The sequence below is a fragment of the Pseudochaenichthys georgianus genome, chromosome 8 (genome assembly GCF_902827115.2).
Source record: "Pseudochaenichthys georgianus chromosome 8, fPseGeo1.2, whole genome shotgun sequence".
Lineage (NCBI taxonomy): Eukaryota > Metazoa > Chordata > Actinopteri > Perciformes > Channichthyidae > Pseudochaenichthys > Pseudochaenichthys georgianus.
In genome coordinates this window covers 19,498,325-19,509,719 of record NC_047510.2, presented here as the reverse complement: position 1 = coordinate 19,509,719, position 11,395 = coordinate 19,498,325, and the positions used below count along the sequence as shown (strand labels likewise).

The following is an 11,395-nucleotide window of genomic DNA, read 5'->3' as shown; positions in this document are numbered from 1 at the left end:
GCTCATCTGGTATAAACCAAAGATATTTAACACACAAGAAAGGGATCCTTTTCCCCTCCCCTTCAAAGCTTTAATAATTGAACCAGAAAAGGTCTGTTCTGCTTAGTGGTCACAGGGCTCATAACTCAATATCCTCCCTCTGTCTCTCTCAGTAGTCCCGCTGATTAGAAAAGGAAAGTCTCCTCCTTCTCCTTTCTTCCCAGACTCCCTATTTCTCTGTCATTGTGCAGTCAGGACAGTTTGTGTGGGAGCGATACATTCCGGTTTAATATTTGACTCAGACTCAGACCTAGAGAGGGCAAGTGTGGGAGGGACAGACCTGAGCAGCAGACAACAACAAAGGATAACCACATCGGATAAGAAACACAAGTTAATTTTAATGAGATGATTAAATAAAAATCATATATCCCGCATGTAGGCAGGAATACATTTTAATTTAATATGAACACAACATTTACATGAGTATGAGAAAAAGGACGATCTGGTAATTAAATATTCGACACATTTTCTTAGTCAAAGTACTGTTGCATTTCTCTCATATCTTTCCTGAAGAAAGACAAATAGTCACATTAAGTCACACAGAGGTAAACAGATATCCTTACTTTCACTGTAAATACAGTACAGTAACATGGCTGGGAAATGTGTAAAACCAACCAATCTGAATCTGACAGAGATGGGAGATGTCTTGATGCTACGATGGCTGAGGTACCGGATCTGTAGATGAAAAGAAGAAAACATGTACTGGTATGTTGATTTTTAAAGTGATACCACTCAAAGATGGTGTAGTACATGTCGTACCATTTTGTATTCATATGATAACCCATGGGTCTGTTTGAATGTGTTTTTGTATCAGACAAAAACGCACAGAACAAGACCTTAAGGAATACTTCCAAATACTATTTGGATAATCCATTAATTAAACCTCGATGTTCTCACATAACTCCAGGGTGAAGAAAAAATTCAAACGCGGATAAAACAGCCACAGTAAGACTAACATCCATGTACAACAAAAACATTGTTTTGAATACTAAGGTTTTGGCACAAATGCATTGCTAAATGAGACAAGTATTGTGCAGCTGTTGTGTGAGATTCTTCATTCACCGTGGAGGCATGCGAGGGAAAAAAAAGTTTTCTTCAAGAATCCAAGGTAACAGTTAATAGATTAAAAAATGTTAATTTAGGGGGTAAGGTATTCCTTGAACATCTGCAAGTCTGAAAACACAGCAGGCACAAACCATTCAGGGTGATAGGGAAAAAAAGCAAGGTGAGGAGGCATAGTAATCTGCACATTACTCTCCTAGTTTTAAAAGATTCTATTCACAACTGTTCATATGTGACCTTGAGTTGTGTATGGCCAATTCCAAAGGGACTTACCCACTCCACTGAGGTCTACTGACTCTGCACAGGCCAGAAAGCGAGCTACATGAGGCGAGCAGGAGGCAGGTGTGTCCGGGTTTTCTCTCAGGCAGCGCTCAAACTCGACAAACACCCCCGAACACTCTTGTCTGATCTTCTGAATCACTGGACTATAGAAACACATAAGAGAAATTAGGAATAAGATACCATTTTGCTTTTTAGATGTGGGTGTGAGGTTGAAGAACATTGGAGTGAATGTACAGATATGTGGCCTTACTGGGATGATGTGCACTGTGCAACGTTTATCTTCAGTTCATGACACTTTGACTGCCATGTAGATGGGTTGGAGGCCACACATGACCCATATGCCTCCATTTCTTTATTGCAATACTTTGCAGTGATATCCATAGCAGCCTGCCTGAAAGACGACACATGTTAATCATTCAGTGATTGTAGACACGTCCCATAAGCCATCGATCAACCTGATACACTTTCTAAAGCAAGCACAAGCAATATAGTAAACGTAATTAAGTAGCTTTATGGTGGTAGAAAATGTAATTATTTACGGTCTGAATCTATCTCTCTACAGTACAGTACCTACTTCCCTAGACTAGAGAACATAGCAAATGTTTTGTTGATATGACCCATGTTTAAAAGTCTTACATGTTGTTCGTTTTAGGCTTTCCTCAACCGAGAAGCTGATGAATCAAGGTTATAGCACCAGCAGTACTGCATGTGGAGCCATGTCTGTGCCGTAACTACACTATACACACCCTCTGATTGGATGGAAATGCAACAATCGGAAATAGTTCTAAAATCGTATTGGTTCCTGCTTGTGTCAATCTCAAATGTTAGCCCAACCCCTTTGATGACGATGCATTTATTAAAGTGGTATACACCTACTATTACACTAAAAGCACTCCACGACGAATGCAGCCGATATTTTATATATGTATATTATTACGTAGCGTAAACTTGAACCTCACCCACATTTTTTTTTACCGTGTTGGTATAATAATTGAGTGTTTTTTCCAGTTCATTTGTGATGTACTCAGACAATCTTACGTGTCTTTGCGTGTTGACGTATCCGGAAGCTACGGCCAGAAACCAGAAACCGAGCGATTCAGTAAACGGGCTCCGAAGGCTGGACCGAGCACCGCTCCGTGTGTTGAATCGTATTTTACCGACAACAGCACGACGGGGTGGTGGTGGATGATAGAGGGGGGGCAGAGGTGTGAGTAAAGTTCAATGAACGACCCCAAGAAAGAGGGAAATATGGCTGAAGATGGGATCCAGGCACCGGGAGAGCTGCAAATGGCCCCCTCTGAGAATCACAGCCAGCATGACAGCAGCACCGGCGACGAGCTGGTGAGCTCGGTGACGCTGTACCGGCGCAGGCCCCGTCTACTACACGGCACAGTCCTCCCGTTTCTGGCTGTTCTCTATCCAAGCTGGATGTACGTGTGGTTCGGAGTGTATGGAGCCTCCGAGTATCCAGAGGCAGGCCTCCTGTCGCTAGCCGCTATCGGGATCGCGCACGTTCTCACAGCGCTCTCTGGTTATTGGTCCGTGCACGCACACTGCTTGCTCACTTGTTCCAAGGTAAACATTATTTATACAACTATAATAGTGGGGTATGTTTCAATGTTATCCACTGTTTTTAACATATCCCTTTAACATAGAATTCAAAGGTTTTCAGGGTTAGCACTAATTCAGGAATCATTGCTTGCTCAAGGGCTCTATAAAAGTAGGCAGCAGGTGTTAGGAATAGACCCCTGCTAAATGTTTGAGGGGCCACCAATAATCAAACTTTCCCTGCTGGAATCAGCAATCAATCAATGTTTATTTATATAGCCCAATATCACAAATGTTACATTTGTCTCAGTGGACTTCACAGTTTGTACAGAATATCAGTATGACAATACGACAACCTCTGTCCTTAGACCCTCACATAGTACAAGGAAAAACTTCAACTGCAATGACAGTTCTCACTGCCACATTTGTCTTTGTTTCAAGTTATGAAAAGGTCTTAGTGATGTGTGCACATCACCCATGGTTGTTTTTTATTTGAAACACTTTTATTTTTGTAATTAAAACAAAAAAATTTTTTAAAGTAAAAGCTTGCCAATACAGAGAGCAGCGTAAATGAAAACATATGTTACAGACAAAACAGAAAAGTAGACGAAACTAAAAGCAACTCAGAGTCAAGCATGTACGTTTATTAACCAGGAAAGGAATGTGCCTCTTATATTAATTTGATTTAAAGCCATTTTGCAACATCTTCCACAATTCTGTATGGTCACCTGAACGCATAAAGAAGCCCTGAAAGCTCATAGAGTGTTGCCCGGCTATTTTCTGCGTAATTGATGCAAACGATGCGAGGCAGCAGACCATGAAATGCCTTTTAAGTAGTAGAGGATTATAAATAAAATAAAACTTGTATCAAGCAAATCTAATTGCTGATTCATACATATGGTGGTGTCAAAGTAAAACAAATCTGTGTCTATCATTGCATGGTAATAGGAAATGTAATTCCAGAATATGTCAGAAAATAAATGTTCTAAAGTTTAAGTTTGTTCTTTCTAAATTCAAGGGTAGATTGCTTAGCATTTCTTTGCGTTCTGTCTGGAGGCAGTCAATCATACAAATACATACAAATAGATTTGTATCAACAATGTAATCTGGTTAGCCTAGACATTTATTGTTGTTAAATGTCGAGGATTCTTTAAAAATGGGCCTGAAGTTCATATTATGGACAAAGCAGCAAAAATAACAGTGACCTGGAACAGTGTGTGAATTTGTCACCTGTTTATTTGCACAGGAACAAGATCCAAAAAAGGCTACGCTGGCTAAGGTCGTTCCCTGCCCCAACAACGGTTCTGCCGAGCTTGTGGCACTACAGAGGGACCAGGTCAGTTTACATATTTACTCTTTATTCCAAACATCTCCCAAATCTATTGTTTTCTGTATTTTGTCACACACTTTAAGATTAAAACTTGTAAATATACAATCAGTAAATACAATAATCAACCTTTCTTGATTAAATGGTGCTAATTAAAATGGTCTTTCTTTTTCTGACCTACAGGATGAAAATGGCGAGGGGATTTTATCTTTTGAGTTTCAAAAGATCCGCTACATATTTGACCACAAAGAAAAGAAATGTTTCCTTCCGATAGCATTCCCCATAGACAACCCAATGAGTGACTTTCAGTCCTGGCGTGGCTACCAGGAGGAGGCGGAGCTCCGGGCGGTAGAAAAGCGTTTCGGCACCAATCGTGCTGAGATGATGGTGCCAGATTTCCTGGAGCTCTTCAAAGAGAGGGCCACAGCTCCCTTTTTTGTTTTCCAGGTATATATATTTTTGTTGTAAAAATACTTCTCAATAAATATCTTTAGATATGATGTTACTGACCTTATAATGAAATCTGTATCCATTTGAAGTAATCTGTGTTCTGCCATCCCCCAGGTGTTCTGTGTTGGCCTGTGGTGTCTGGATGAGTATTGGTACTACAGTGTTTTCACGCTGTTCATGCTCGTGGCGTTCGAGGCCTCTTTGGTCCAGCAGCAAATGAGGAATATGTCCGAGATTCGCCGCATGGGAAACAAGCCCTATATGATCCAGGTAGGCTAAATCACGTTTAAAACCATATCGTTATATTTAATAAAACAAAAAGTATAGACAAAAAGTATCTTCCATGTAAAGCATAACTCATTTATCTTCATGTATTTTCTGCTAGGTATATCGCAATAGGAAGTGGAGACCTATTTCAAGTGATGAGCTTGTCCCTGGTGACATTGTCTCAATAGGTAATGTCCTGTTAACATTTGTCAGACTTCTTGCCACAAACATCAGATTGACTCTGTTACTGAGGGTTTCAAATGTGTATTCTCCACTACACAGGACGTTCGCCCCAGGACAACTTGGTCCCGTGTGATGTGCTGCTACTCAGGGGCCGTTGCATTGTGGATGAGGCGATGCTGACCGGAGAGTCGGTGCCCCAGATGAAGGTTAGAGGCAAACTAATATATACATGATGACACTGTACAGATCGGAGGGCGTACACTTTGGAATGAAAGCCTTAGTCGCTCTAAATGGCATGTCTTAATCTTACTGTGGGGTATTGTAATCACTGCTGTGTTATGGGGTGTGTAGGAGCCAGTGGAGGACTTGGACCCAGAGCGAATCTTGGATGTTCAGAGTGACTCTCGACTTCACATCATCTCTGGGGGGACAAAAGTGGTCCAACATAGCCCCCCTTTAAAGGCCAGTGCTGGACTCAAACGTAATTACTCATTTCTGTCTTTTTTCAGTTATCTGTTACCAACAACATATGAAGGCTGTTGTAAATTATAATGTGACAATTGCCCATCTTCTGATGAAAAGCCCATTCATCTTCTTTATGTGCAGCTGTCGACAACGGCTGTGTGGCCTATGTACTGAGAACAGGATTCTACACCTCTCAGGTAAGGAAGTTGCTGAATCAATCAATCAACAACTTTATTAATCCTGCAAGGGGAAATTGGTTATGAGCAGCAGCTTATGTCATGTACACAGGCAGGAACATACAGGAAGAAAATACACAGATACACCCGGGAGCACAGATGTGGATCATTCCAATTTACACTATAAATAGTTCATAGCATCACAATAATAAATAAATAAATAATCAAGTTAAAAGCCTTTCAAGAATTTAAAAGTTTGAGTGCAGAAGGGATGAATGATTTTGAAAAGCGATTAGTCCTTTGAGCAGGTAGAGCATATCTTCGCCCTGATGGCAACAGATGAAATTCATGTGAGAGAACATGACCTGGAGAATATTTTACTTACTACGCTCAGTTTTTTTATTTCAATGCATTTTTCTAGTTTGGCGACATGTTTAATTTAGCTTTGAAAGTGTACTAACTGTGTGCAAAAACCTTGCCTCCAGGGTAAACTGTTGCGAACAATCCTCTTTGGTGTGAAAAGAGTGACGGCAAACAACATGGAGACTTTCATCTTCATCCTCTTCCTCCTTGTGTTTGCCATTGCTGCAGCTCTTTATGTGTGGTTAGAAGGTGAGATGCATAGAACCAATTGTATACAATGTAATTCTTATTGAACACAGACATTCAAAGTTTTTGCAAATAGCCGGAGGTTATGGCATATTTAATATTGAAAAACTCTCTTTTTCCTTTATCACACCTACAGGGACCAAGGATGCTAGCAGGAACCGCTACAAGCTGTTTTTGGAGTGCACACTGATCCTTACTTCAGTTGTTCCACCAGAGCTCCCCATAGAGCTCTCTTTGGCAGTTAATACGTCTCTCATCGCCCTGGCTAAACTGTGTATGTCTCTTTGCTCCTATCCTGCATGTGTTAAAGAGCAATTCAAAGACCTGGACAAAGCAGCTTATAATACAAAGCTTGTTACAGCAGTAGTTTGATTCAAATCCTCTTGTCCCCTTCTTAGATGTTTTCTGTACAGAGCCCTTCAGGATACCCTTTGCAGGGAAGGTGGAGATCTGCTGTTTTGACAAAACAGGAACACTGACCAGTGACAGCCTGGTGGTACGAGGAGTAGCAGGCCTCAGGTAAAACATGCCAACCACTGTTGTTCCTTCAGCAAAACTTGTGAATTACAAACGCAGTAAACTATGCTATGGTTAAGGTTTGTAAATACTTTGTGTTTGTAAATGAGTAATAACTTTGTGTCTATTACAGGGAAGGAAAAGAGGTGATACCCGTATCTGAGATTCCAATTGAGACGCATCGGGTGGTGGCCACCTGTCACTCACTGGTCACTCTGGATGATGGACAGCTGGTCGGAGATCCACTGGAGAAGGCCATGCTGACAGCCGCTGACTGGAGCCTCACTAAAGGTACTGGGATCTCCCACTAAACGCACAGTGCACGGGCAGCGGCTGTTGTGCTCTGTCGAACCGCTATGCTGTGTTTAACTTGGTGATGTAATTTGACCAGAGTATCTTAACGTCAAGTTACGTTTTTAATAAGTAAAAAAAAGGCTTGATTGATCAAAGTGAATGGGGGTCGTGTTTTAACAACAGCTTGACTATATGAAAATATGTGTTTACAAAGTCTTACAAAACTGTAACAGTGTGAGTAATTGATATGAAACTGCTCAGCTTGTGGGTTAATGTGGCTTTAAAGTGAAGCTGTTCTTGCATTTAAATCTGGATGTTCGTGTTGAGTTACCTTTGCTCTTAATAGCACTATGCGTGTCTCATTTGCTCTTGCCATTTAAACAGATGAGAAGGTGTTCTCTCGGGGTTTCAAAACTCAGGGACTTAAGATCCACCAGCGTTTCCACTTTGCCAGTGCACTGAAGAGGATGTCAGTCCTGGCCTCCTATGAGAAACTCGGCTCCACTGAACTCTGCTACATCTCAACTGTCAAGGGAGCGCCAGAGACACTCAGAGGAATGGTAAATATCCCTAATACAGACATGCTCTAGTCTAATCATGTGTGCTTACCAACTGGCGTTCTAATGTGGCTTTTATTGTAGTTTTCAGAAAGTCCAGCAAATTATGACGAAGTCCACAAGGAAATGTCTCGTGAAGGGGCTCGAGTGCTGGCCTTGGGTTACAAAGAGATTGGACACCTCAGTCATCAGCAGGTTCTTATTTTGATTTTATTCTAAAACTATCAGAGACTGTCTGGTCCGAGCAGGTTTGACTGATCTTTTTGCGTTTCATAGGTCCGGGAGATGAGTCGGGATGCTCTGGAGTGTGACTTGCATTTTGCCGGGTTCATGGTTGTGTCCTGCCCGCTTAAGAGTGACAGCAAGGCCGTCATCAGAGAGATCCAGGAGGCATCTCATCATGTAAATAAGCTGACAACACAACATTCTGCATACACTCTTCAACAGCATGGTTTATAATTGCTTTGACTTTGCTGTCAGGTGGTGATGATCACAGGCGACAACCCTCTTACGGCGTGCCACGTAGCAAGAGAGCTCGCCTTCATGCAGAAAGAACACACACTTGTATTGCAGCAAAGCCCCAATCAGGGTAAGACAAGTCATCACTTTACAGAATAACATGTTTTACTGTAAGTTAGTGGAGAACAATGTCTGTTTAAAAGGTTGCATCTAAAGGGCATCACCATTTTTTTTTTTTGTGGTAATCCTCATGCAATGGGTGTTTCAACCAACAACAGTACAGAATAATGTACCTCTAATGTTTATTTCCAGGTGCGTGGCTTTGGGAGTCCATTGATGGCAGTGTGTGTGTACCACTGCCCCCTCCCTCCATTTCTGCCTTCGTGAGTCAGTTTGACTTGTGTGTAACAGGGGAGGGGCTCACCAGACTGAGCTGTGACACCAAACTACTCAATAGCCTCTTGCCTTACGTTCAAGTGTTTGCCCGTGTCAGTCCAAAACAGAAGGTAGGTCCCAAAAATGTACATTACATGGAGGTTTACAAACCACTACCACAATAGAGTGAGATAGCAGACCAAGTTTAGCCATCTCAAACATCACTAGTGTGTTTTTTGTTAGAATCGAAGGCTGTTTATACAAAAATACTTTGAGATGTAGACGGATGTTATTCTACAATACAACAGCAACATACATGTATTTGAACTAGTTGACACCACTCATTTTGTGTGACTGGGGGTTGTTATATATAATTATGTCATTTTGGAATGTATGTCAGATTCAATGTACTGTACAACAGTATCAAAGGGTGAACATTAAGGGTCTTTTGTTAGTCATGAGCTATAATAACCTCCTGTTCTGTTTCAGGAATTTGTCATCACAAGTCTTAAGGGGCTCGGTTATGTGACCCTGATGTGTGGTGATGGCACAAATGATGTTGGAGCTCTCAAACATGCCCACATAGGTAAGATTTATCAACCACCAAGACTGAAAGCATTTGTGTCCCTATATATGAGCCCCGACATGTAGTGATGACCTTGATTTCTCAGGTGTTGCTCTGTTGGCGAATGCACCTGAGCGAATGCCTGAAAGGAAGAAACGGGGGAGAGAAAAGGAGCCCGCAGCAGAACTCAGACCTTTACCACCCGTCAGCTCAGGAGGGAAGCTGAGTTCCAGAGCAGCCCGGCAGAGGGTCATGGCCCAGAGAGAAGAGCAGCTTGCAGCACAAAAGGTCAAAAAGGGCCTTCTTCCTGAATAGTCTACCAATTACTAACGGATTTATTGTACCACTGAATGCAGCATGGTGGCTTCATCCCTAGTTACCAACATTACCAAATAAACATATAGCCTAAAAAAGAGAATAAATGTGTGTCTGTTCAAAATGTGTAGTTCACTGGTCTTAACATCAGGGATTTATTCACTAACAGGAGAGGATCAGTCAAGTCTTACGGGAACTTGAAGAGGATCAGATACAAGTAGTGAAGCTAGGTGATGCTTCCATTGCTGCCCCCTTCACCTCCAAACTCTCATCCATACAGTGCAGTAAGTAACATACATTTATGATTTCAGTTTGCAAAAATCGGTGCATGTTATGGTCCCCACATTTGAATGTTTGTTTGTATTCCCAGTCTGCCATGTAATAAAGCAAGGTCGTTGCACTCTGGTAACAACACTCCAGATGTTTAAGATCCTCGCTCTGAACGCCCTGGTGCTGGCCTACAGCCAGTCTGTACTCTACCTCGAGGGGGTCAAGTTTAGCGATTTCCAGGCAACACTGCAGGGCCTGCTCTTAGCCGGATGCTTCCTCTTCATCTCTAGATCGAAGGTGAGAATTTATGTTGGAAAATACAGGCTCTACATACTTGGGACTGATTGTTATTCAAGCAAGTTATTGTGTCTTTACTGAATGTTCCTTTACCCCCCTCTGTTTATATAGCCACTGAAAACGTTGTCTCGAGAGCGGCCCTTACCAAACATCTTTAATCTTTATACGGTGTTGACTGTGCTGCTGCAGTTTGCTGTTCACTTCTGTAGTCTGGTGTTTCTCTACAAAGAGGCACAAAGCAGAAGTCCTCCGAGGTAAACCCAACTAAGACAGAGAAACAGCAGTTAAATATTTACAATAGTCACATGACATTTATAAATGATAATGACATTTCCCTTGACCTTTTTTTCCCCGCAGATCGGAGCGGTTTGCAGATATATATAAAGAGTTTGAACCTAGTCTAATCAACAGCACCGTGTACATAATGTCGATGGCCATGCAGATGGCCACGTTTGCCATTAACTACAAGGTACTTATTCTTAATACAATTGGTATTTACTGTCACTACATTCTTTTATGTAAACTCATGGCATTTCTTGTTGTGTTTGTAAGGGTCATCCCTTCATGGAGTCTCTCACCGAGAATCGACCACTGCTATGGAGTATCGCTCTGTCAGGATTAGCGATTGTGGGACTTCTTTCTGGTTCCTCACCCGAATTCAACGAACAGTTTTCTCTTGTAGATATACCAACTGAGGTGAGTGGAAAATGATTAACCATCAACCGTTATGTTAAAGTTGCCTCCTAATGATGATGTTCTTCATGAGGTAACCTTCTTCCTGTTTACTTCTTTGCAGTTCAAGTTCATCATTGCCCAGGTTCTGGTAGTGGACTTTGTCGCCGCTCTGCTGGTGGATCGTATCCTGCAGTTCCTGCTGGGCAAAGGATCTCTCAGGCTGCCTTCTTGAAGTGCCAAAAGCTACCGTTACCCTTACCAACTAAACTGTAAAGAGAGAGAAGACTCTGGAGCAGGAGGATAAGAGCTGTTGTGATACAAGACAGCTGAGACAGTCATGGCCTGCAGTACTGTACACTCTGTGTATCCCTCCCTTCTTCCAATTCTCTCATTTCTTTATAACTCTTTTCTACATTTCTCTCTCTTTCTTCCTCTGTTCCTCCCTGCTGCTACACAAGGCCATGAAGACAGCAGTATTGAGTGGAGTGCGAGAGCGCGAGACTGTGTGCCATCCAGAGTGAAGAGTACAGGCACACAATGGGGCATTCTCCCAGAGAACTGCAAAAGTGTTTTTGATTCTTTTGAATACTCTCTTTGATTTTGTAAAAAGTGCAAAACATCTCTAACAGACTTATAAAGACTTACAGATACAAATGTTGAAGTC

The 11,395-nt window shown here is 41.9% G+C and overlaps 2 protein-coding genes across 4 annotated transcripts; one reads left to right on the top strand and one right to left on the bottom strand.

Moving 5' to 3' along the window:
* Positions 1-357: 357 nt before the first annotated feature.
* Positions 358-2,511, bottom strand: LOC117450697 (coiled-coil-helix-coiled-coil-helix domain-containing protein 5). Of its 3 annotated transcripts, none has more exons than XM_034088607.2 (4): positions 2,422-2,511; positions 1,634-1,774; positions 1,375-1,526; positions 358-714 (listed from the first exon to the last, which is right to left on the bottom strand). In XM_034088607.2, exons 2-4 carry the CDS (start codon positions 1,762-1,764, stop codon positions 692-694), a joined length of 306 nt encoding a protein of 101 aa, XP_033944498.1. In that variant the 5' UTR covers positions 1,765-1,774; positions 2,422-2,511; the 3' UTR covers positions 358-691. The 3 variants fall into 3 exon arrangements, with proteins under 3 accessions (XP_033944498.1, XP_071060129.1, XP_033944497.1); XM_071204028.1 differs by having other exon boundaries at positions 1,634-1,770; positions 2,422-2,485; XM_034088606.2 differs by lacking the exon at positions 2,422-2,511 and adding an exon at positions 2,020-2,127.
* A 78-nt stretch (positions 2,512-2,589) lies between these two features.
* On the top strand, positions 2,590-11,385 carry atp13a1 (ATPase 13A1). Its single transcript, XM_034088537.2, has 25 exons — positions 2,590-2,958; positions 4,178-4,267; positions 4,442-4,705; positions 4,823-4,978; positions 5,094-5,163; positions 5,258-5,364; positions 5,510-5,639; positions 5,765-5,820; positions 6,285-6,411; positions 6,545-6,682; positions 6,807-6,927; positions 7,058-7,215; positions 7,603-7,778; positions 7,860-7,970; positions 8,052-8,177; positions 8,256-8,364; positions 8,547-8,740; positions 9,099-9,195; positions 9,281-9,462; positions 9,659-9,773; positions 9,860-10,056; positions 10,168-10,310; positions 10,414-10,525; positions 10,609-10,752; positions 10,853-11,385. The coding sequence occupies exons 1-25, from the start codon at positions 2,605-2,607 to the stop codon at positions 10,961-10,963; spliced, it is 3,588 nt and encodes a 1,195-aa protein (XP_033944428.1). The 5' UTR covers positions 2,590-2,604; the 3' UTR covers positions 10,964-11,385.
* Positions 11,386-11,395: the final 10 nt, after the last annotated feature.

What these genes read in the sequence shown, in the direction of transcription:
- LOC117450697 (XM_034088606.2), bottom strand. An exon ending in GCACAGTGCACATCATCCCA is followed by an intron (nt 1,527 to 1,633) that starts GTAAGGCCACAT and finishes GTGTTTCTATAG; the next exon opens with TCCAGTGATTCAGAAGATCA. An exon ending in AGTAGACCTCAGTGGAGTGG is followed by an intron (nt 715 to 1,374) that starts GTAAGTCCCTTT and finishes TTTCATCTACAG; the next exon opens with ATCCGGTACCTCAGCCATCG.
- atp13a1 (XM_034088537.2), top strand. Translation starts at nt 2,605, where the DNA reads ATGAACGACCCCAAGAAAGAGGGAAATATGGCTGAAGATGGGATCCAG. An exon ending in TGGCACTACAGAGGGACCAG is followed by an intron (nt 4,268 to 4,441) that starts GTCAGTTTACAT and finishes TCTGACCTACAG; the next exon opens with GATGAAAATGGCGAGGGGAT. An exon ending in TCCAGGAGGCATCTCATCAT is followed by an intron (nt 8,178 to 8,255) that starts GTAAATAAGCTG and finishes CTTTGCTGTCAG; the next exon opens with GTGGTGATGATCACAGGCGA.